General features: G+C 41.7%; 1 protein-coding gene across 3 annotated transcripts in view; it reads left to right on the top strand.

Moving 5' to 3' along the window:
• Positions 1-26,043, top strand: part of pds5b (PDS5 cohesin associated factor B) — a 218,689-nt gene that overhangs the window by 104,804 nt on the left and 87,842 nt on the right. For all 3 annotated transcript variants that reach the window (XM_067985956.1, XM_067985959.1, XM_067985957.1), the window contains exons 9-12: positions 3,696-3,811; positions 12,212-12,306; positions 21,841-21,986; positions 23,106-23,257. In XM_067985956.1, coding sequence (XP_067842057.1) covers positions 3,696-3,811; positions 12,212-12,306; positions 21,841-21,986; positions 23,106-23,257 — 509 coding nt within the window. The remainder of the gene's footprint in view (positions 1-3,695; positions 3,812-12,211; positions 12,307-21,840; positions 21,987-23,105; positions 23,258-26,043) is intronic.

Here is a 26,043-nt window from a genome sequence, read left to right as displayed (position 1 = left end):
CCACTAGTTACAGCTTGCCAATCTGAGAATGACCCGTTTATCCCTACTCTGTTTTCTGTCCGTTAACCAATCCTCTATTTATGCTAATGTGTAACCCCCTCTACCCCATGAGCCCTTATCTTGCGTAACAACCTTTTATGTAGCACCTTATCGAATGCCTTTTGGAAATCCAAATATGCTACGTCAACTGGTTCCCTCTTATCTACCCTGCTAGTTACATCTTCAAAAGGCTGTAATAAATTTGTCAAACATGGTTCCCTTTTCATTAGACCATATTGATTTTGCCTAATCATATTATGATGTTCCAAGTGCCCGGTTACCACTTCCTTAATGATTCCAGCATTTTCCTGATAACTGACGTCAGGCTATCTGGCCTGTAATTCCCTGTTTTCTCTCTCCCTCCTTTCTTGAATAGTGGGGTTACATTTGCTACCTTCCAGTCCACTGGGACCATTCTAGAATCTAGGGACCAGGGGCGAGGGATTTCAGTTGTGTGTAGACTGGAGAAACTGGGGTTGTTCTCCTTAGAACAGAGAAGGTTAAGAGGAGATTTGATGGAGGTGTTCAAAATCATCAATTGTTTTGATAGAGTAAATAAGGCAGAAGGGTTGGTAAGCAGAGGAGACAGATTTAAGGAGATTGACAAAAGAACCAGAGGCATCATGAGAATTTTTTTTGGTCATCCAGATAGTTGTAATGATCTGGAATGCACTGTCTGAAAGGGTGGTGGAAGCAGATTCAATAGTAAGTTTCAAAAGGGAATTGGATAAATGCTTGAAGGGAAAAGATCTACGGGGCAAGAGCAGGGGAGTGGGACTAATTAGCTAACTCTCTCAAAGAGCCAGCACAGGCATGACTGGCCGAATGGTCTCCATCTGTGCTGTAACATACTGTGATAGAATGACATTGCACAAGACCCTCATGCCTTTGCTGGTGCTCGCTCTTCAACTGGAGCTGTCTATTTCAATGCTACTCCCGTAGCTATTCTTCGTATCCTTTCTTTTCAAATTCTTATTGAATTCCCTTCTTTTATCATGTACTCTGCCTCAAAAGCCACTTGGTAAATCTATTTTCGGATCACAGAGTGAAAACATTCCTTCTAACTTCCTGATGCTCGTTACTGATCTGTCAACCAGTGGAAACAATTTTTCACTTCACCTCTCAATACCTCATGAAGGCCTTTATCAGATCCCTCTTTACCATCCCTGTATTTACGTTGTTTTAATATTTAGCTAATCTCAGGATTGTGCAATTCAATTTGTACAGTTGATTTAATAGATCAATAGTGTGTGTGTGTGAGATCTTGCATTTTCATGCATTTTCCTACAGTTTGACTTCCTGTTGTCACTATTTTGTGACCATTACTTTGTGGCAATTTTGTCCCATTTATAAATTATTGCGTCGACATTTATAATGGGTTTTCCTTTTGTAAATTAATTATTCTGTGCAATCTGATCACTGGCTTCCCATAAGTTGTTCATTGATTTCTGCAATTTTTTTTCTCAGTAACTGAAATTTCTAATGTCCAATGTGAAGGTTTAAACAAAATAAACATTCAGGAAAAAGTACCATTTGTGTTTTGAGAGTAATTAGAATGTTTTTACTTATGGTTGTGAGAAACAGAGATATATGTTCAGAAAGCAATCACAAAACACCAAATTCATTAAGAATTGTACCTGGCACGTTGATGACTCTGGTGGTGCCACTTCCTGCTCTCTCCCCGAACTGGAAAATTTCATCAACTTCACTTCCAATTTCCACCCCTACCTCGCCTTCACATGGTCCATCTCCGACTCTTCCTTTCCTCAACTTGTCTATCTCCATTTCTGGGGATAGGCTGTCCACCAATATCTACTATAAGCCCACCGACTCCCACAGCTACCTTGATTGCACTTCCTCCCATCCCGCTTCCTGTAAGGACTCTATTCCATTCTCCCAGTGTCTCCATCTCAGTCACATCTGTTCTGACGATGCCACCTACCACACCAGTGCTTCAGATATGTCTTCCTCAACCGAGGATTCCCCTCCACTGTGGTTGACAGGGCTCTGAAGTGTGTCAGTCCTATTTCCTGCACTTCTCTCTCCCCTTCCCCTCCCCCCATCCACCCCACCAGCCTCCACATTCAATTGATTATCCTCTGCCGTTTCCGTCACCTCAGCGCGATGCCATCGCCAAACATACCTTTCCCTCCCCTCCCCTCCCCTTTCAGCATTCCGAAGGGACCACTCTTCCATCACCCCCAACAACCGCTTCCCTTTCCACGGCACCTTCCCATGCAAGCGTAGGAGATGCAACACCTACCCTTTCACCTCTCTCCACTGCTGGGCCCCAAACACTCCTTCCAGGTGAAACAGCGATTTACTTGTACTTCTTTCAATTTAGTATGCTGTATTCGCTGCTCACAATGTGGTGGTCTCTATATTGGGGAGACCAAATGTAGATTGGGTGATCGCTTTGCTAAACACCTCCGTTCAGTCCACAACGTGACCCTGAGCTTCCGGTTGCTTGCCATTTTAATTCTTTGTCCCGCTCCCACTCCGACCTCTCTGTCCTGGGCTTCCAGCACTGTTCCAGTGAAACTTGAGGAACAGCACCTCATCTTTTGATTAAGCACTTTACAACCTTCTTGACTCAACATTGAGTTCAACAACTTCAGATCATAACCATTGCTACCAATTTTTTGGACAGCAAGTGCTGGTAATGGTTCTGCTGTTGCCATTTATAGCCCTTCCTAGATCCATCTTTTAAATCTTTACTTGTCTCATTACCACCTCCTTTTGCCTTGCACAGTCATCCCTTTTATCATTTAATGAGTCCTGCCCTCCACCCTATCACTGTCCTTCCCTATTGTTCTTTCCTCCCATCCTTTCCCTGGCTCTGTAGATCCTTGTAAATTGTTAAATTTCTAACTTCTTCCAGTTCTGACAAAAGGTCATCGACCTGAAACGGTAACTCTGTTTCTCTCTCCACAGGTACTGCCTGACCTGAGTATTTCCAGCATTTTCTATTTTTATTTCATTATTAAGAGATCTTAGAAAGTCACAAATGTGGACTGCCACCAGTGCAGTCAGGACCTTGCCCTGCCCCTCCTCATTACTGACACATATCAGTAACCCATCAGTGAGCCAAGCCAATTGTGGCAAATGTTTGCATGTACTTCCTGTCAACTTTTTCCTTTTTATAAATTCTATGCGTACATTTATAATGGAAACTTCCTATGTATTCTTGTCATGTTGTAATTACAGCCTCCTGCCAGTGAAGGTATAGTAGTGTCACCATGTGCAGGAGGGTGCAATTTACAGCCCAACAGATTTATGTAGGCAGTTTCCATTCTAACCGTGGCCATAGGAATTTATAATGGTAATATGAAACATGGACAGATTGTGTGACTTCAAAATGGAGACTGAATTACATCTTTGTGCCATTGCCTGATTACCCCTGCCTTCTAACCTTGCGTCACCTGAAAACTGCACTTGGGTTGTTTTCCCTTGTGCAGTGCAATGGAAGACTGATTTCATAATGTTTCCTTATTTGAATTTTGGTGAACTCTAATGGCTACTGTAACAAACTGCTTAACAAAAACAAATGCTTAAACTGAATTCAGGGAACCAGTTCTAAAGATGCATAAAGTAGCATAGTCATTAGATGAAGATTGTGCATGGTTATTGAAGTTCTTGCATTCTCATTTTCACAGAGCAATGATAATGAAGAACGCTTAGCAGTTGTTAAGCTGCTGGCAAAAATGTTTGGAGCAAAAGATTCTGAGCTGGCATCCCAGAACAAACCACTGTGGCAGTGTTACTTGGGAAGGTATGTTTCTTTTTGTCTTTCCTACATTACAACAATGACTATACTTCATAAGTATTTCATTGGCTGTAAAGCGCTTTGGACACCCTGAAGCCATGAAAGGCGCTGTATAAATGCAAGTTCTTTAAGAGGAGAATTGCACTTTTAAAAAGTGCCAATGGGATTCTCAGTTTTATATTTGTAGGACACTGCATACAAAAGCAAGGAGGTGATGGTGACTCTATTCCAGATATTGGTTAGGCCACAAATGGAGTATTGTGTGCAATTTTGGACATTGTGTTATGGAAAGGATATAGGAGCCATGGAAAAGGTGCATCTTAGATTTGCTAAGATGATTCCAGGGATGCTGATTTTTCAAGATTTTTTGGGTCAGCTGTCCGATGCAAAAGCCCAACATCGCGTTTAAGAATCTCCAAATCTAGTTACGGAGATCTGCATCCATCTGTAGGTTTTCCGTTTGCCCAAGATGAAGTGCACATCCCATTTATCCAAGTCCAGAGAGCTTACGAAGGTCATCAGAGCCAAGGCTTAGGAACCTTGATGTGTGTAGTTTAACAAGCCAAAATGATGCAAATTGCCAGTACAGAGCACTATTGCTTGTCCAGGTGGGAACACTCCACGAATTAGGACATTGGCTGACTGGGTTATTAGGAGCTGAGTGGCAAGAATGCTGGCCCCCAAGTGACAGGTCTACCTCAGTAGGTTCCATTAGTGTGCCAGGCTGTCTGGTCAATGAATAACACTGCCCTTGAGTACTATGGACTTACCTGGTTCAGGTACTGAATTTGCCACAGAAGGTTGACTTGATTATGAGCTTTCATTATTGCATATATCATCTTGGACTCTCAGATCAGGAAAAGACCTCCCTCCTTTTTTTTCTGTTCTTTCCCTTCTCCCACCTCCCTGGGAGAATATTCACTCCTCTACCAGCATGGGTTTGAACCCTTGCTTGGTAGACAGCAGCTACTAGGTGTTCCTCATGAGCAGCGTGGTGTGCAACATAATTCACCTTTTATAGATGACTCAGTTCATTGCCACCATCTTCCTGATCATACAATATTGCATTGGATAGTGGTTTCACTAGTTGGAAGTGGAAAGCTTTAGCAAAATCTGCTTGCCTCTTTGCAACTCACAATCAAGGTAGATATCACGTCCTGGATATGAGGGCATGACCTCATCCAAACTCCAGGTAGCACCATCCAGCAGTTGTTGTTTCCTTATCTATTTGAGGGGCACCTGCTTTCAGCATAGTTTAAGGTCCTACAAAGGGCAGCTTGCATTATACCAGTCACCTTGATGTCCTACCGTTGATCAACTACTTATTCAGGCCTTTTGTGAGTGACTTGAATAAAAAGGTTTCCCTGCTGTAAGACTGACTTCCCATCAAGGTTGGTATAGGTTGGAGCTGTCTCTCCCTACAGCTGCTTCCTCTTTGATCACACATACCTCTCACAACTTCTGGATCTCGCAAAGTGGCTGGAGGAAGCCCTTCTGTTACATGCCTGGGAGATTGGTATGAAGGGAGAACTGTTTGGATATATGTCTAATATGCTGTAAGCTTAATCCATATTGGGATTTTGGTGTTACCCAAGTGCTCTTCACCCCTTCTTGTCGTCATCCCAGGAGGTTGTGTCCAGGCTGAAGTTGGCATCCTTCAGGACCCCAGGTACCAATATAAATGAACAGTTGAGCCAGGTCGCCTAGCATTTTACGATCAATACCTTTGCCCCGTCTTGAACTGTGAAAGCTATAGTTACCTATCACCAGCTCTCACTGGTTAGCCCATAGTTCAAGATCGTGACTAGAGTGCAGTAGATCCCCAGATGATTCTGCCAGCAAAAATCAGTGGTGATTTTCAGGCCTGTCTGAGAATGTTCTGCACAATGTGAATTTATTTATTACTAAAGGATCAAATAGGCTAGTTGATCATGGGAATTCTTGGATCAGTTCTTCAAGGAGAGATGGGTTCAGCAGATCTCCCATCTGCTTTTACACAGATTTTAGTACGGGAGTACACATCATATACAAAATCCAAGATTTGGCCTTGGTTTGAAAAGTGGAAGGAGTGGCCTGAGTCGTACAACATTCTGTAACCTTGTCGAAGGCCACAAAGTAGCCTACACGTTGTGGTCTTGGATGAAATTGAAGAATGTTAGCCTCAGAGAGCAAAATCCTGCTAATTGTTCCTCCAGAGCATCAGTTATGCATACAATGACAACCTGAAGAACCACCTTCATAGCCACTGACATCAGTGAGACCCTTGGTAGTTTACAGCTTCCTTCATATTTCCTTTTGGATAAAGACCACAACGGCACTTTGGTATACAGGGTATGCTTGAATCAACAGAATCTTATTCATCAGCGTCAAAAGGGCAGTTCCCAAGGCACTGTTCTCCAAGACTATTGCTGACTCCTCCCCACCCCTGCTCACCCAAGAGCAGCTTTCAGGGATTTGGTGTGAATACCATTCACACTGGCTACCCTATTGTTAACTTGGTACAGTACTGAGCCCACTAATTGAACTGGCTCATTGAGTTCTTTGGTCTGTGCAGCACACTCCACTGGCCTGTCTAACCTCAATGCAAATAGGTACTTTGTATAGCCTGTGGGCTTTACATACCAACTGCGTAAAGTTCATAAAAACTCTGTGTAATGTTCTCTCTGAACCCTTTTGACTGTGAATGGCCTCACATTTCAGCCATTCCATAATTCCACTTTTGCAGCAGTTCTTGATGCCTCCAGAGGCTTCAAGAAACACCTTCTGCTTTTGCCTAACAATTGTCTTTCTCTTTTATAGTTACATTAAAATGACCATGATTAGTACACGAGCAGCTAGCAGACTTCAGCTTCAACAAAAGCAAATTACTGCAGATGCTGGAAATCTGAAATAAAAACAGAAAATGCTGGTAACAAGTAGCAGGTCAGACAGCGTCTGTGGAGAGAGAAATGGAGTTAACATTTCAGGGCAATGACTTTTCATAAGAACTAGAAGATGTTAAGGTGGTAAAGAAGGCATATGGGATACTTGCCTTTATTAGCCGAGGCATAGAATATAAGAGCAAGGAGGTTATGATGGAGCTGTATAAAACACTGGTTAGGCCACAGCTGGAGTACTGTGTGCAGTTCTGGTCGCCACACTACAGGAAGGATGTGATCGCTTTGGAGAGGGTGCAGAGGAGATTCACCAGGATGTTACCAGGGCTGGAGCGCTTCAGCTATGAAGAGAGACCGGGAAGATTGGGTTTGTTTTCCTTGGAGCAGAGGAGGCTGAGGGGGGACATGATTGAGGTGTACAAAATTATGAGGGGCACAGATAGGATGGATACTAAGGAGCTTTTTCCCTTCGTTGAGGGTTCTATAACAAGGGGACATAGATTCAAGGTAAAAGGCGGGAGGTTTAGAGGGGATTTGAGAAAGAACTTTTTCACCCAGAGGGTGGTTGGAGTCTGGAACTCACTGTCTGAAAGGGTTGTGGAGGCAGGAACCCTCACAACATTCAAGAAGCATTTGGATGAGCACTTAAAATGCCATAGCATACAAGGCTACGGACCAAATGCTGGAATATGGGATTAGAGTAGACAGGGCTGATGGCCGGCGCGGACACGATGGGCCGAAGGGCCTCTATCCGTGCTGTATAACTCTATGACTCTATGACTCTCTATGACTCTATGACTCTATGAGATGAACAGCTTTTGAGCAAATGCAGAGCCAGGGGAAAGGGTGGGGGGCAGGAAAAGAACAAAAGGGAGATGTCTGTGATAGGGTGGAGGGCAGGAGTGATTAAATGACAAACTGGATGATGGTGCAAGGCAAAGGGGGTGATAATGAGAAAAGGATAGAAACAAAAGATGGGTCCAGAGGAGGCATTGTAGTAGGTACAGCACAGGAAGAGGCCATTCGGCCCAGTGCCTGTGCTGGCTTTTTGAAAGAGCCATCCAATTAGTCCCATTCCCCTGCTCTTTCCCCATAGCCCAGTAATTTTTTTCCCTTCACATATTTATCTAATTTCCTTTTGAGAATTACTATTGAATCTGCTTCCATCACCCTTTTCGGGCAGTGCATTCCAGATAATTACAACTTGCTGCGTAATAAAATGTTTCCTCTTGTTGTCTCTGGCTTTTTTGCTGATTACCTTAAATCTATGTTCTCTGGTTACCAACCCGTCTGCCTATTTACTATCAAAACCGTTAATGATCTTGAACACCTCTATCAAATCTCCTCTTAACCTTCTCTGTTCTAAGGAGAACAGCCCCAACTTCTCCAGTCTCCCCACATAACTGAAGTCCCTCATCCCTGGTACCATTCTAGTAAATCTCTTTTGCACCCTCTCTAAGGCCTTGACATCCTTCCTAAAGTGTGGTGCCCAGAATTGAACACAATACTCCAGCTAAGGCCTAACTAGTGTTTTATAAAGGTTTAGCATAACTTCCTTGCTTTTGCACTCGATGCCTCTATTAATAAAACCCAAGATCCCATCTGCTTTTTTAATCAGCCTTCTCAACTTGTCCTGCCACCTTCAAAGATTTGTGTACATTTTTCCCCAGGTCTCTCTATTCCTGCACTCCCTTATATTGCCTCTCCTCATTCTTCCTTCCAAAATGTATTACTTCACACTTCTCTGCATTAAATTTCATTTGCCATGTGTCTGCCCATTTCACCCATCTATCTATGTCCTCCTGAAGTCTGTCACTATCCTCCACGTTGTTTACATTTCCGAGTTTCGTGTCATGCGCAAACTTTGAAATTATACCCTGTATACTCAGGTCCATGTCATTAATATATCAAAAAGAGCAGCGGTCCTAAAACTGACCCCTGAGGAACACCACTGTATACTTCCCTCCAGTCTGAAAAACAACCGTTCACCATGACTCTGCTTTCTGCCCCTCAGCCAATTTTGTATCCATCTTGCCACTTTTCCTTTAATCCCATTTTGCTTACATGTCTATTATGTGGTACTTTATCAAATGCCTTTTTGAAAGTCCGTGTATGCAACATCAACTGCACTACCCTCATCAACCCTCTCCATTACTTCATCAAAGAACTCAATCAAGTTAGTCAAACACAATTTTCCTTTAACAAATCCATGCTGACATTCATTTATTAGTCCATACTTTTCCAAACGCCAATTAACTTTGTCCTGGGTTGTTGACTCTAAAAGTTTCCCCTCCACGATGTTAGGCTGTCTGGCTTGTAGTTGCCAGGTTTATCCCTTTCCTCTTTTTTTTGAACAGGGATGTGACATTTGCAGTCCTCCGGCACCTGTTCCCATATTTGAGGATTGGAAGATTGTGGCCCGAACCTCCACAATTTCCACCCTTCCTTCCCTCAGTAACCTGGGATGCATCTTATCTGGACCGGGTGACTTTTCTACTTACTGCCAACCTTTTAAGTTTCTCCTCTTTATCTATTTTTACCCTATCCAATATCGCTACTACCTCCTTCTTTACTGCTACAATGGCAGTATTCTCTTCTTTAGGTGCAAATGGTCACAGCAGAGGGTGAAGGAGGCATGGAAAATCTGGTGACTAGAAGCCTCCCGTGGCCCAGGAATGTGGCGCAAGAAAGGCAAATAGACCCCAGGAATGTGGACCACCCTGTCAGCTGCGCACCAATAGGGGATGCCCACCCCAAGTACCAACCTACACCTCCCCACTTCCAGTGGCTCTGGTGGAACCATCCTCCATTATCGGCACCTGCTGTCTGAGAGAAAATGGGAGCGGTGGTTAAGGTCTAAAGTTGTTAAACACAACGTTAAGGCTGTAAGATTGTAAAGTGCCTTGTAGAAAGGTGAGGTGCTGTTCCTCGAGCTTGCGTTGAGCTTCTTTGGAACAGTGTAGGAGGCCCAAGACACACAGGTCAGAGTGGAATGAAGAATTGAAGTGGCAAGCGAGTGGTAGCTCAGGATCATGCTTGCGGACTGAACAAGTGTGTTCAGCAAAGGGAGCACCCAATCCGTATTTGGTCTCCACTACGTTTAGCTTCAGTTTGTTTTAATATTTCACCTGCTGAGGCCAGGAAGTAAATTGGCCACGTCATCTGCCGTCAATATCGCTCGGTCAACAGTCACAGATCTGGTCCCAGGCTTCATAGTCACCAATATCGTGCTTTCTGGCTGATTGATGTGGTCAGTCACTTGCAGCACAGAAGGTGCCAGCTGTTCTTAGTTGGCAGTCATCCTCTGTCTCTGATGCCTTTTATAATGAGAAATCTGATAAACCAAGGCTGTGTTCACTGGAGCAGAGAAATGTGAGGAGGAGGGGAGAATTGATAGCTTTATTATATGGTTTGAGTTATATAGTGAAAGATTATTTCCATTCGTTGGTGAATCATTAATCGTAAACACGGGATTAGTATACAAGAGCAAAGAGAGGTTGAAAGGATACTTTTCACGCGAAAGATTATTGGGGTATGGAATGCATTTTTACAAGTGATTATTGAAGCTGGGTTAATCTTGGCATTTAAGAGGGAGGTGGATTACCATGTAGAGGGGAAAAAAATTTGAGTGTACAGGAAAAAGGGATTATAGCAGATAACTCTGATCTGTAGCTAGCATTGGTGCAAGCCTGATCGGCCAAATGTGGCGACGTTTCTATGATTCTAGAATTGAGTATATTGTTTTTTTAAAAAAAACTGAAGTTATAAGGATGAGAAAAGGATGACATGGTGTACACATGTGCTGAAATGAATTTTTTAATATAAAACTTTGTTTAATATAGAAATAAAGCTGTTCCTTGTGTTCAAGTTTATTACTGTAATATTGGTTTGAGGTTTTTAGCATCTGTGAGGTGAAAACAAATAAAACCAGCTGGTCCAGAACTCGGTAACCGAGGAAAGGTTAAGTATGTTGAGCAAATTGTAATTTTAAATGAATGCTAAACTTTTTTGCTCCCTTAGGGGTTTTTTTTCCCCAAATCTGCAGAGCCTATTTATTTTATTATATGGAAGGCTCAGCTTAGAATTTGACCCGATGAGTGGTAGAGAAAGTGATATGATTTTTAATGATATCTGGTAGCTGTGACTCTTGGCCAGAGTGTGAATCTGAGCATTTTGGCACATGGGTAGAAACATAGAAAATAGGAGCAAGAGTAGGCAATTTGGCCCTTTGGGCCTGCTCCGCCATTCAAAATGATCATGGCTGATCATCTAACTCAGTACCCTGTTCCCACTTTTTCCCCATATCCCTTGATCCCTTTAGCATTAAGAAATATATCTATCTCCTTCTTGAATACATCTAATGACTTGGCCTCCACTGCCTTCTGTGGTAGAGAATTCCACAGGCTCACCACCCTCTGAGTGAAGAAATTTCTCCTCGTCTCTGTTCTAAATGGCATACCCCCTATCCTGAGACTGTGACCCCTGGTTCTGGACTCCCCAGCCATTGGGAACATCCTCCCTGCATCTAGTCTGTCTTGTCCTGTTAGAATTTTATATGTTTTGATGAGATCACCTCTCATTCTTCTAAACTCTAGTGAATATAGGCCTAGTTGACCCAATCTCTCCTCATACGTCAGTCCTGCCATCCCAGGAATCAGTCTGGTAAACCTTTGTTGCACTCCCTCCATGGCAAGGACATCCTTCCTCAGATAAGGAGACTAAAACTGCACACAATACTCCAGATGTGGTCTCACCAAGGCCCTGTACAACTGCAGTAAGACATCCCTGCTCCTGTACTCAAATCCTCTTGCAATGAAGGCCAACATACCATTCGCCTTCCTAACTGCTGGCTGCACCTGAATGCTCCCTTTCAGCGACTGGTGTACAAGGACACCCAGGTCTCGCTGCACCGAACCTTTTCCCAGTGGTTTTTCTAAAGTGAGGGTTATGGAGACACCGATCAATCAGTTTGATTCATATGGTGTTAGGAAGAGATTGTAGAGATCTGGGGTGGGTATGGAGACTTCGTGGTTAAGGTAGTCGTGCATTGACTGGAAAGAGTGGAATTGATGGGTTGAATAATATTTTCCTATTCTTTTCTGCCTTTAACCATGAAGCATGCCAGTGTCTCTTTCCAAGTCTCAATTCAAATTTGCAAATCCACTTCTAGTGCAAAAGCGAATCAAGCAGATTGCTGAGCAGCTGATTTATCAACCAAATCACTCATTGGTAAACGACCATTAAAAGTTTTGGTGAAACTTTATAAGAAAAAGGAATTCTGGATAGATGCTTCAGCTGGCCAACAACTGTGTGCGATTATAGTTGTAGTCAATTGTGGTGTTATCCACCAAGACAATGCCATATTCCACACTTTTGGATCGATGGGGACTTATTCTTGGGATTTTAGGCGTTCTAATGGGTGACTTTAAAAGATTACCTGCTATAAGTGAAGATGCTCATTAGATAATTTGCGATTCCATAAATTAAGTTTCTATCCTCTTCCCATTATTACTGCAATTCTTCATTGCAGATTCAATGACATCCATGTCCCTATCCGCCTTGAATGTGTGAAGTTTGCGAGTCACTGCCTTATGAACCATCCAGATTTAGCAAAAGACCTTACTGGTAAGTATCCAGTTGACTTCAATTTGTAAATAATATATTGCTTTCTTAACTAATAGTTGAAAAATAAATCCACTTGTTTTTGGTTTCCTTTTATTATGTCACTAACAATGGGAGACTGAATCAATGTGATATCCTGGTAACAATGCAGCATTTTTTTAAAAAAAAGTTTAACGAAGATGGAGTAAAAGAATATGCTGAAGATTTGTGGGTACACTTAATGAGGTTAAATATGTAATTAGTGAAAGCGTGTGCATATTGCTGATAACACATGGAAAACACGAGTGCTTCTATAATGAACTCCCTTGCAAGTTTTATTTTAATTTTCAACTAAATGTTTGAAAATGAATTCCAAGCTTATCAGATGCTTTTTATTTAAAGGAGCTGTGTGCTTTAATTTTGATCAACTAAAACTCATTGAAGTCAAGAGCTTTTTGCATTGTTTACTTGTATCATTTTTTCAGTAGATTCAATTTTTCAGTAGTGTTTTAATGATTTTTGAGAAAAATATAGCTTATTTCTGTCACACTTGCACCTGATTGGCTCGTGTAATTTATAAAACTATCTAAAAACAATTGAGCAAATGGGGAACATAACAAACGAAACTAAGCAAAGTGGGTACTTAAACCTCTAATGAAAAATTACTAAGGATGTATGAAAATCAATCAAGGAGGAGCTGTCAACAAAAGCTATCAATTCAAGAAAAGATCTAATGAAGTCCCTCCAGATTTTTTTTGAAACTTCTTTCAGTCTAACCATTTTGGACTAGTTAGACTGAGAAATTTCATACTGGAAATGGGTTTGTAACACAATGAATATAAATTATAAGATTTGAAAGGAAGTAATTCAACTTAAATGCACAATAGGATGCATCTATGCCCATAGCTCCCAGAATTTTTTTTGATAATTGACCACAAGGCTGGCCATTGAGAGTATAGCAGAATTTGTTATTTGTAAGCCTTGCTTCCTTCTCCACTCCTGTGTACAAGTGGAAGATTACTGAGGCGAAAAACCCTGAGCTAAATCATTTTTGGGAATAGTGGAAGAAACAAGAATCTGTTTTGTTTTATTATCTAATGTTATTAATTAATGTGAAGTATAAACTCTCGCTTTTTTTTCCTGAATTAACTTTGCGATGTAAGTATGTGTTCAAGGGGTTGTTAATTTAGCAAATACAGCATCTCACATATGCGACAAATGAAACTGCATGTTGAAATTTGATAGCGACTGTAATCTTATATTTTGAAATGTATAAATATTTACACCAGCTGCATTTTAAAATTTATATTTATTGGAATGCAAAAGCAACCAGTGTAAAAAAAATTATTTATGTAAACAGTGTAAATTCTGGAAGGACAATCCCATGTTTTGCACTTGGAGGGAAGTTCTGACCAAAAGTCCTAAATTTGAACATCATAAAGCAAAATCATTCAATAACACGAAGTACCATTGAAGATATTTGGTCGGGTAAAGGAAAGATGCAAATTAATTGAAGAAATTTTATATATTTGGTTTGCTTTAAAACCCACACTCTAAACATTGTCTATAAAGAGCTGTTCTCCCATGATTTATTTATGTAACTGCAGCATGAAAAGGGAATAAATGTATTTATTCATCTACCTGCAGTGGATGAAGAAAACACTTTTTTTCAAGGACCAAATGAAAAACACTTAACTGTTTCTGAACTGATCTGTTACTTCCAAATTGTTCCTTTCGTTGGTGATATAAGCCCCATTTTGTAGCAATGTAATCTCTAACTCAATGTGAGCAATACCACAGGAAATTGAGATGTAAAAAAAAATTGTCCTCAGGATGTGACAAAGGCTGGCAGTGCTGCATTTATTGCCTGTTCTTAAGCTAGCCTGAGAAGGTTGTGGTGGACCTTTTTTGAACTGCTGCCATCCTTGTGGTGATGGTGCTTTCGTGATGATAAAAGGAAATTGATCCATTGATGATGAGGGATCTGTGATGTATGTCCAAGTTAGAATAGTTTGACTTCCCTTAGAATGGAACTTGGAGGCGATGGTGTTTCCAAGACATTGTTGCTTGTCGTTCTCGTTGGTTGAGGTTGCAGAGGAGGGAGATGCTATCAAGGTAGTTTTGGTGAGTTGCTGCAGTGCATCCTGCAGATTGATAATACTGCAGCTGCAGTGTGCTGTTAATGGATCGGTTCATTATTGAGCCTGGTGACGGGGAGACTAATCAAGTAAACTGCCATGTTTTGAATGGTGTTGAGTTTCTTGGGTGTGATTGCAGCTGCAGTTGACTGCTGACCTGCAGAGTATCCAGCCTCTGCCATGCTCTTGCAACCATGGTCTTGATATGGTTAGCCCAGTTCAGCTACTGTTCAGTGGTGACCCTCAAAATATTGATGGTGGGGAACTTGGCAGTGGTGCTGCTATTGAAAATCAGGGGGAGATGGCTGGGCTTTCTCTTGCTTGATTGGCATTTGTGTGGCGTGAATGTTACCTGCTGCTTGCTAGTCCAAACCTGCATGTCATCCAGGTGCTGCTGTTAATTGGCATGGGCTGCTTCATTATCAGTGAAGTTATGAATAGAGCTGAACACTGGAATCATTAGCAAACAACTCCACTCCAAACCTCATGATGCAGAGAAAGTTAATGATGAAGCAGCTGAAGATGGTTGGGCCAAGAACGCTTGTCTGAGGAACTCCTGCAATTATGTCCTGGTGTGATGACTGGTCTCTGACAACCATAGCCATCTTCCTTTTGTGTGAGGCATTAATCCAGCCAACGGTAGGTTCTCCCTGTGACCCCCATCGACTTTAGTTTTGATAAGGCTCCTTGGTGGCGTACTCGGTTGATTGTTGCCTTGATGTTGAGGGCAGCTACTCTCTCCTCTTCTTTGGCATTCAACTCTTGTGTCTATATCTGGATCAAGGCTATGATGAGATCTGAAGCCAAGTGGTTCTGGCAGAACCTGAACTGAGTGTCAGTGAGCAGTTATTGATGAGAAAGGGTTGCTTGATGGCAGGGCCTGAGGAAACGAGGAAGAAATGGGGAAGAATTGTGCCTTCATCAAATTCACCGTTCAGGGAAACTATTGGGTATTATCCAACTGTACTAATGGTTAGAGCAAAACAACACACAGAATATACAATGGGGGACCTCTGCCTTTTAGTTCACTATTTCACCTGTACCTATGTGAAATTTAATGCAGAGAAGTGTGAAGTGATGCATTTTGGTAGGAAGAATGAGGAGAGGCAATATAAACTAAATGGTGCAATTTTAAAGGGGGCAGGAACAGAAAGGTGCACATACACAAATCTTTGAAGGTGGCAGGACAAGTTGAGAAGGCTATTTTTTTTTCAAAAAATGCATGAGATCCTGGGCTTTATTAATGGAGGCATGGAGTACAAAAGCAAGGAAGTCATGCCAAACCTTTGTGAAACACTTGTTAGGCCTCAGCTGGAATTGTGAATTGAGAGTTCAGAATTGTGTTCAATTCTGGGCACCACACTTCAGGAAGGATGTCAAGGCCTTAGAGGGTGCAGAAGCAGTTTACTAATCTGGTACCAAGGCTGAGGGACTTCAGTTGTGTGGAGAGACTGGAGAAGCTGGGGTGGTTCGCCTTCGAGAAGGTTAAGAGGAGATTTGATAGAGGTGTTCAAAATCATGAATGGTTTCGATAGTAAATAAGGGGAAACTGTTTCCAGTGGCAGAAGTGCCGGTAACCAGAGGATGCAAATTTAAGGTAATCAGCTAAAGGGCCAGAGGCAACATGAGGAAACATATTATGCAGTGAGTTGTAATGATCTGGAATGCACTGCCTGAAAGGGGGTGGAAGCAGATTAAATAATAACTTTCAAAAGGGAATTGGATAAATACTTGAAGGGAAAAAAATTACTGGGCTATGGGGAGAGCAAGGGAATGGGACTAATTGGATAGCTCTTTCAAAGAGCCAGCACAGGCACAATGGGCTGAATGGCCACCTCCTGTGCTGTACCTACTATGATCAGTATGGAATTTTTCCCATGCATTTTTTTTTTCCTGCTGCCAATAGTTTTTCCACTTTGTATTTGTTTCACAATCAATACTTAATGCTCTGAATCGGAGTCAACATCTAATGCGCAATGATTTACATACATTCCTCATACATTTCACACCTTGTACACCACCCATATGCAATGTATAGACATTATATAATAACATAGATCGCAGCTCTTAATGAAACAGGTTTTAGAGAAACCCTTAAATCCAGTTTAGCAGGTAAAATGTGCAATGTGTGAAATCCATGGGAGTAATAAACTGCAGATAAATGGATGTTAGAAGATTGGTGTCATTTGGTACTATTCAGATCAGAACACCAGGTTTTATGTTGGTGATGTGATAGGCAGGTGAAGTGCGTAAGCTTTGAAATGTATGGGTTATTCTAACCTCCGTTCATTAATTAGCTGACTTTATAGAGTCCTGCATGCTGAGCTTTCATAATGTTTAAAATGCTGATATTTACAAATTCTACCTTGCCGTGTGATGAACACATCATCTGTATTTCTATTTAAATTTCTTATTGTGCAACTCCTGGTGTGTAATGTGCCAGTGAGAAGTGCATATTGTTGAATTTTAACACCAGCTGGTTACAGTATCAGTCTGTCAACAGCAACTACTAGGCTTATCGGAACTTTAAACATACCAGGATATTCAATATTGTAATTTCAAGCTTTTAATTTGAAACAGTAAAACACCTATTTGAATAGTACTTTGGTTAGACTGTTTATCATTATAGGAGATACATTGTCAGTACATTGTTGTAAACATAGGAACAGAAGTCGGCCATCCAACTCCTCGAGCTTGTTAGAACACAAGAACATAAGAAATAGGAGCAGGAGTCGGCCCCACAGCCCCACAAGCCTGCTCTACCATTCAGTCAGATCATGGCTGATCTTCAACCTTAACTCCACTTTCCTGCCCAATCCCCATATCCCTTGATTTCCACTCAAGTCCAGAAATCTATCCATCTCAGTCTTGGATATACTCAACGACTCACCATCCACATCCCTCTGGGGAAGAGAATTCCAAAGATTCAAAACCCTCTGAATGAAGAAATTCCTTCTCATCTCAGTCTTAAATGGCTGATCCCTTATCCTGCGACTATTCCCCCTAGGTCTAGCCTCTCCAGCCAGGAGAAATAATCTCTCAGCATCTACCCTATCAAGCCTCCTCATAATCTTCTATATTTCAATGAGATCACTTCTCATTCTTCTAAACTCCAGAGAATATAGGGCCATTCTACTCAACCTCTCCTCATAGGACAACTCTCTCATCCCAGGAATTAATCTAGTGAACCTTTGTTGCATCGACTCTAAGGCAAGTATATCCTTCCTTTGATAAGGAGACTAAAACCGTACACAATACTCCAGGTGAGGTCTCACCAAAGCCCTGTACAATTGTAGCAAGACTTCCTTACTCTTGTACTCCAATCCCCTTGCAATAAAGGCCAACATGCCATTTGCTTTCCTAATTGCCTGCTGTACCTGCATGCTAACTTTTTGTTTTCTTGGACCAGGACACCCAAGTGTCTCTGGACACCAACATTTACTAGTTTTTCACCATTTAAAAAAAATATTCTGTTTTTCTATTCTTCCTACCAAAGTGAATAACCTCACATTTATACTTCATCTGCCACCTTCTTGCCCACTCATTTAACCTGTCTATATCTCTGCAGACTGTTTATGTCCTCCTCACAGCTTACTTTCCCACCTAGCTTTGTATCGTCAGCAAACCTGGATACATTACACTCGGTCCCTTCATCTAAGACATTAATATAGATTGTAAATAGTTCGAGACTAAATGTTTGTAATGTTGGTGGATATTAGTGTTGGTGAACTGTTAGATATGTCCAAAACAAGATACTTTAAAAATTTGATCTATGGATGAAACTTGATGTATTTGAAACCCACTTTCTTGCTCCCCATCCCCCTTCCAGTGACCACTGGCTGAGATTTTTTCAGTCAAAGAGCAGAAACCTATCTGGAGCTAAAGCTTCTGACTGTTTTTCTAAGACGTTGACAAAAGGTGCACATCTAAAGGAAATGAGTTCTGATAGCTTTTTCTTCCTCCACTGTGTCACAGCAAATGCTCCAACGAGTAGCCTGATTTGTGGAATCCAATTCAAATCCTATTTGAGACCACTATGAACACTCTTCCTCTGACTGACTAAAAGTTCCGGTTACATAAGAACATAAGAACACAAGAAATAGGAGCAGGAGTAGGCCAATCTGCCCCTCGAGCCTGCTCCGCCATTCAATAAGATCATGGCTGATCTGATCCTAACCTCAAATCTAAAAAACACAAGAAGTAGGAGCAGGACCCGGCCACTCAGCCCCTGGGCCCGCTCCGCCACCCACAGGGCCTTGACCGATCCGAACTCAGCTTCATGTCCAATTTCCTGCCCGCTCCCCGTAACCCCTAATTCCCTTTACTTCTAGGAAACTGTCTATTTCTGTTTTAAATTTATTTAATGATGTAGCTTCCTAGGGCAACAAATTCCACAGACCTACTACCCTCTGAGTGAAGAAGTTTCTCCTCATCTCAGTTTTGAAGGAGCAGTCCCTTATTTTAAGATTATGCCCCCTAGTTCTAGTTTCACCCATCCTTGGGAACATCCTTACCGCATCCACCCAATCAAGCCCCTTCACAATCTTATATGTTTCAATAAGATCGCCTCTCATTCTTCTGAACTCCAATGAGTAGAGTCCCAATCTACTCAACCTCTCCTCATATGTCCGCCCCCTCATCCCCGGGATTAACCGAGTGAACCTTCTTTGTACTGCCTCGAGAGCAAGTATGTCTTTTCTTAAGTATGGACACCAAAACTGTATGCAGTATTCCAGGTGCGGTCTCACCAATACCTTATATAACTGCAGCAATACCTTCCTGTTTTTATATTCCATCCCCCTAGCACTTGATCACCTGCTGCACCTGCATACTAACTTTTTGATTTTCTTGCACTAGGACCCCCAGATCCCTTTGTACTGCAGTACTTTCCAGTTTCTCGCCATTAAGATAATAACTTGCTCTCTGATTTTTCCTGCCAAAGTGCATCACCTCACATTTTCCAATATTGTATTGCATCTGCCAAATCTCCGCCCACTCACCCAGCCTGTCTGTATCCCCTTGTAGGTTTTTTATGTCCTCCTCACTCTCTACTTTCCCTCCCATCTTTGTATCATCTGCAAACTTTGATATGTTACACTCGGTCCCCTCCTCCAAATCGTTAATATAGATTGTGAAGAGTTGGGGACCCAGCACCGACCCCTGCGGAACACCACTGGCCACTGGTTGCCAGTCCGAGAATGAACCATTTATCCCAACTCTCTGCTTCCTGTTAGATAACCAATCCTCCACCCATGCCAGAATATTACCCCCAATCCAGTGATTCTTTATCCTGAGCAATAATCTTTTATGTGGCACCTTGTCGAATGCCTTCTGGAAGTCTAAATACACTACGTCCACTGGTTCCCCTTTATCCACCCTGTACGTTATGTCCTCAAAGAACTCAAGCAAATTTGTCAGACATGACTTCCCCTTCATAAAGCCATGCTGACTTTGTCCTATTAAATTATGTTTATCCAAATGTCCCGTACAGTCTCCTTAATAATAGACTCCAAAATTTTACCCACCACAGACGTTAGGCTAACTGGTCTATAATTTCCAGCCTTCTGCCTACTACCCTTTTTAAATAAGGGTGTTACATTAGCAGTTTTCCAATCTGCCGGGACCTTTGCCGAGTCCAGAGAATTTTGGAAAATTATTACCAAAGCATCCACAATCCCCACTGCCACTTCCCTCAAGACCCTAGGATGTAAGCTATCAGGTCCAGGGGATTTATCCGCCTTGAGTCCCTGTTCTTCCTGTCCAGATGTTGTTTCGCAAAATAATTGTTCTTTCCACCTCATTTTCCTCCCCCTTCCCCAGATGAACTCCACACCATGTACCATCTCGAGCCAAGGAACCTGGCCTAAAGCCTCAGTTTACCCTGCTCTGAGAATTGCTCACTGGTGCACCGAAGTGACCATCCCTAAAATATTCTCTAAAAAGAAACTCCTGAATGTAGCTTGCTTTGGCCTTTATTGCAACGGGGTTGGCGTATAAGAGTAAGGAAGTCTTGCTGCAATTGTACACTGCTTTGGTGAGACCTCCTTTTGGTTTCCTTTTCTATATTCTTGCCTTAGAGGCGGTGCAGCGAAGGTTCACTAGATTAATTCCTAGGATGAGAGGGTTGTCCTAAGAGGAGAGGTTGAGTAGAATGGGCCTATACTCTTGAGTTTAGAAGGATGAGAGGAGATATCATTGAAACATAGATTGAGGCGGCTTGACAGGGTAGATGCTGAGAGGTTATTTCCCATGGCTGGAGAGTCCAGAACTAGTCGTAGAATAAGGGGTCGGCCATTTAAGACTGAGATGAGGAGGAATTTCTTTACTGAGGGTTGTGAATCTTCAGAATTCTCTACCCCAGTGGATGCTGTGTCATTGAATATATTCAAGGCTGAGGTACGGATTTCTGGACTCTCGGGGAATCGAGGGGTATGGGGATCGGGTAGGAAAGAGGAGTTGAGGTCGAAGATCAGCCATGATCTGATTGAATGGCGGAGCAGGCTCGAGGGGCCATGTGGCCTACTCCTGCTCCTATTTCTTATGTTGTTGCTCTCTTTTAGCCCTTTCTTCACCCCCCCCTCCCCCTCTCCAAACAACAGGATTGGGAAGTGAGCATGAACCTTTGTGCTGTACTATGCTCCAACTTAATATTTCCCTTTTTTTTTAAACAGGATTAAGCTGATATATAATCTAATTTTGAGGTGGTTTTCTTCCTTGCTCTGTGCAAATATCTGTATTTCTGTTGCAGACTGTATTTGGAGAAAATAATTTGTTAGAAAAGTTTTTACATTTCAGTCCCTGAATTTGGCTTCTGCATATTGTTAATGTCCCAAATGAAAAAGTAGCCAGGTGCTATTTTGCTGCTGATGTCTTATTTCAGGTGTTTGCACTACATCTATAAATAAAATGTATGTATATTTTAAAACTTTTCAATTTGTTCTTCACTGTCAAATGTTCTACCATTATCACGTATTATTACTGCAAAGACTTGTTTACTTGATCGCTTGCTGTGAAGTAAGTAGGAAGGGGAAGTTTTGGATATTCTCCAAATGTTAGTGAAAACACCAGTAAATATTCATAGGAATTTCATTGCAGTTGCATATTGTTGTGGGAAAAAATCACCACTCGGAGTCAGACTTAAAGATTCAACGTGCAGTTTATTGGACAAAGCTTTGGGAGAAGGACTGGACACTCCGTAGTGGCTAACACATATGTTCCATTTTTAATAGGGATATTTATTACTGACTAATGGGAATGTTTGCTGAACCATTAAGAATGCAGTGATGAGATTCCAGGACAGATTGCAATATTGAATGCAGTATTTTACTAAATATTGGAGCAGAGAAGTAACTTGAGAAAGCAGTATTTGACATTGTATATTTGGAACTGAGCTGTAAAATTTGTTTTTGATCTTTTACAGAATTTCTCAAAGTCCGATCGCATGATCCAGAAGAAGCGATAAGACACGACGTCATTGTATCCATTGTAACTGCTGCTAAAAAGGACCTCTCGCTTGTTAATGACCAACTGCTAAACTTTGTAAGAGAAAGAACATTAGACAAACGGGTGAGAACATTTCAGTTTTGTTTCATTTTTTCTTCTCTCCTGTTCCTTGAGATGTTTCCTTATGGTGTACAACTTCCCATTTGCTCCTGGGCTTCCATCAACTCCTCTTTATACTGCTCCCCAGATGGTTCACAAGAGCAGCTTGGAATAACAGGCCTTTCTTTCCTTGCCCCCTCTTTCATAACCTCTTTCCTTCCTTCCTTTTTGGACTTAGTTTTTCAACTCTTTTTAGTATGTCACTGCTGAGGTCAGAATATAGTGAACTAGAACTGCAAAACTGCTTCCTGTCATTTGAAGTGTAGCAAATGTTGTGCTTCAGTATATTATGCTGATGTTTGGAACCCTGTGAGTTCTCTGCACTTTTTTTTCCAGTTAGTAGGGTAGAACAAGATGGGACTACAGATTTATCTAATTGTTGGTAATGCCAAACATACCTGTCAGTAGTTCTGATGGGAGGGGGGGAACAGATATGCTTGAGAGAGCTGATGGGTCATCTACCTTAGTTTTCTTTCCCTACTCTGAGATCCTCCATGAAGCAGCTTGTATAAGAACTGGGAAAACGTCATACCCACAGCGTACCACATTCAGCAGACCTTCTGGGCTCACGTTCGAATCTGGGTCCTTCTGTTGAGTGCCCACCACTATGGAATTTCTGGTCTACCTCCTGCATTTTACAGCTTAACCAAATGTCTTAAGTAAATTGTCACTGATCACAGTTTACATTTATTTCCCAGTATTCCAACACATGAGAATGCTGCCTAAGCATTACTTTTGTATAAATATTTATAGATTATGTAATAAATGCTTTAAGCAATATAACCAAAAAGCTTCTAGTTGTATCCTGACTCAAAATCCTTTGGCTGTACAGCTGAAATATTTGTACCACTCTTTGTAGGTTGTTGCTGTGGGTTACCAATTGCACAGTCATGCAATGAGAGTTTTTTTTGTCTTGTTTGAAGTGTTGTGTGAAAATCAGTTCCCCCACCACTTTAAATAGAACACAGAATCTAGTTAATTTGTTTGCATTTATACTTTGATTCTTTTCTGGTATGTGTGTGTGCGTGTGCAAGTAATGGTTTCAGCTTTGTAAAATAAGTTTTTCTCTTTTTTTCTCCCCAGTGGAGAGTGAGAAGGGAAGCTATGATGGGGCTGGCGCAGATCTATAAAAAGTACTGTTTACAAGCTGAGGCAGGAAAGGAAGCTTCGAAGCAGATTTCCTGGATTAAAGACAAACTATTGCATATATACTACCAAAACAGCATTGATGACAAGTAAGTGAAAACTTTTCGGGGTAAATATAATGGAGGTGATTGTGGCAATTACCAACTGTTGCAGAAATGAGTCATGGTTGCATCGGTTACCACAAAAGAGTTGAAGGAAAGTTCATGCACTTTGTTGGATGGTGGAATACCCTGAGTAGGAAATATAAATTCCCTGCTATCATAGGGATAATAATTAGAGTACCTTGTGACACACTGATTGATTATAGTTTTTCTGTTGGACTTTATCTACAGAAAATATATACATAATTTTTTTAAAAATACATAATGCTGGAAATCTGAAATAAAAACAGAAAATACTGGGAACACTTAGCCTTCCACCCTATCATAGCCCTCTCCCTTTCATTCTTTTCCTGTCCCTTTTTCCCTGGCTCTGTATTGCTTATAAGCTGTTCGTCTAACATCCTTCAGTTCTGATGAAAGGTCATCGACCTGAAACATTAACTGTTTCTCTCTCCACAGATGCAGCCTGACTGGCTGATTGTTTCCATAATTTTCTGTATTTATTCATTAAAATTTACCTGATTAAAATAAATTATGGAAATGTAATGAACATGTAATGTTTTTCTTTGTTTACATCCTCCATAGATTAAATACTGCTTATCAAATGGGTGAGTCTTAAAATTGACACTCCAGGATATTGAGTGACATCATGGTGTTTGCGACTGCTCTCACTATATCAAATACATGACCCTACTGGCTACTGTCTGTTCTTTCGTTTTTGCTAGTTCAGATGACAACCCTGTTGCTTTGCTGTTTAGCGCTGCCAAGGTGAGCTGGTGGACACCATGCACTAACAGCAATAGCATAAGCTGGGCACCAGCGCTTGTAACAAAATTTGGCATTATCTACCTTCAGGCAGTTTTTGGTGTTTTGATGGCCAAAATAAATTGTCATTATTCTTGGCTGTGAAATGCTCGTTGTCTAGAAGGAGTCCTCTGCAAAGTTGCTTTCAGCGCTGCCAGCAGCGAAGCTTCCTATTCAGGATAACTGCAGATCAGTGGCAGGCATTCACTAGGGAAAAATGAAAAAGAATAATTCCTTGAGCCCCATGTTGGATGGGCCTTGAGCACAGTGGACAAATTCTACATCACCTGAAGGGTCAGTTTCTTGATCACCAGAACCTGTTTCCACTTCATGGACCCTTTTTTGTGAATCTAGAGGAGGAAGGGTCATAGATAATCCTGCCTGTTTGTAAATGGAGAGTTTGGAGAACTTTGTAGGACGACCTGGGATTTCACTCTTTGCAGACTGTAATCTTTCAGCCCCTCTGCACATTTTAAACAGAGAGCGTGATTTTGTACCAAGTTCTGTTAACTAGTTTGAAATCGATAGCATTGCAGGATACCTGAAACTGTCAATGCCATCACTGGGTATTATTGGCTTGATCTTTTTCATATAAAGGATATATATCTAAAGGCAAGTGTTTTTTCAAAAATGAACGATTTGTTGGTTGCGATTGTACAGGAATTCAGCCATTAAGTAAACTTTATACTGTCCCAGTGTCAGTCACCACTCCTTTCCCCACTTATGACATCTTCCAAAAAATGTGTAGAGCAATGCAGAACGTGGCACTTTTGAAGTGGCAGTTTGAGATCATTTGTTGTAAATCCAATCTTTTGCATAGCTGTTCCTTTGTGTAAAAATCAAGAAGTTAACATCCCTAGGGAATTCTGCAGATAAACTTGCTATTCTAGGATAACTCCATGTTTGGCACAGTTCTCTGTTTCTAGGCATCAACATCTTTTCTTTTTCCAAGATCCATCTTCTGGACCAACGTTAGTTTTCTTGGTGGTATTTTGATATCTATCCCTTCACTTGTATGACACTCCTGTGAAACATGCTTGGGAATAACAGTTTACAAAAACAGATGATCCCCATTACAAAGATCTCTCCTGGTCTGTTCCTCCCCACAAACTGGCAAATGTGGAGCATAAACACCAGCATGGTCCTGTTGTGCCAAATGGCCTGTTTCTGTGCTGTACATTCTATGTAACTTGGCATGGAGAGGGTGCTGTGTGATCGCCTGTCTTAGTGTTCTTGTCTCCACCCCAGAGTTCCCTTGGTTGACAAGGATTCTCTACATACATATTAGTTTGATTTATTCATTACATGTTCTAACAAGATCTTTGCATATTTGCTCCAGTATGAATCTCCAGCTCTCAACCACCTTGGGATCCTACATCCCCATAGCTCGATGTTGATATTTTCAGGGAACAACTGAGATCTTGCTGAATCTGGTAACTCAATTATTTCTTGCACCAAATAAATATCATGGGGAGATTCATCATGACTGAAAACTTGAGCATACCTGTTTACAACTGGCCTAGCCATCCATTGCCTGACCTGGCTTGACATTGTTGAGCACCACTGTGCCTCGCTGCCCTCTGCCCACTGTTCCAGCATCTTCCTGGAGATCAAGTATAACTCCAGATTCCTTTTTATTCTATGACCAACCATCTCCTTAAATCCCCATTTCCTTGCTCCCATCACCGTTGCAACATTTCCCATTTCTTTGGGGCCAACTCTTCTCTCGCCTTCTCTTTTAAACGCCCCCCTCCACCTTCCAAATCATCTCCCACCCGATCTGGCCCTGAAAGCCAGTCTCTAGTTTCTCCAACCCCTCCATTTCTCTCTGCACCGTCTCCAAACTTACATTATCCAAGACTTCCACCTCCTGCTCACTCAATCCACCTCCCATTCAATTCCTGACCATTGGACTCCCCTTCCAGGCCCCTATACTAGCTGATGTCGTCAATAGTTCATTCTCCTCAGGT

This window comes from Heptranchias perlo, chromosome 6 (assembly GCF_035084215.1).
Source record: "Heptranchias perlo isolate sHepPer1 chromosome 6, sHepPer1.hap1, whole genome shotgun sequence".
Lineage (NCBI taxonomy): Eukaryota > Metazoa > Chordata > Chondrichthyes > Hexanchiformes > Hexanchidae > Heptranchias > Heptranchias perlo.
The sequence above is the reverse complement of the archived record's forward strand: the minus strand, read 5'-3'. Positions and strand labels throughout refer to the sequence as shown.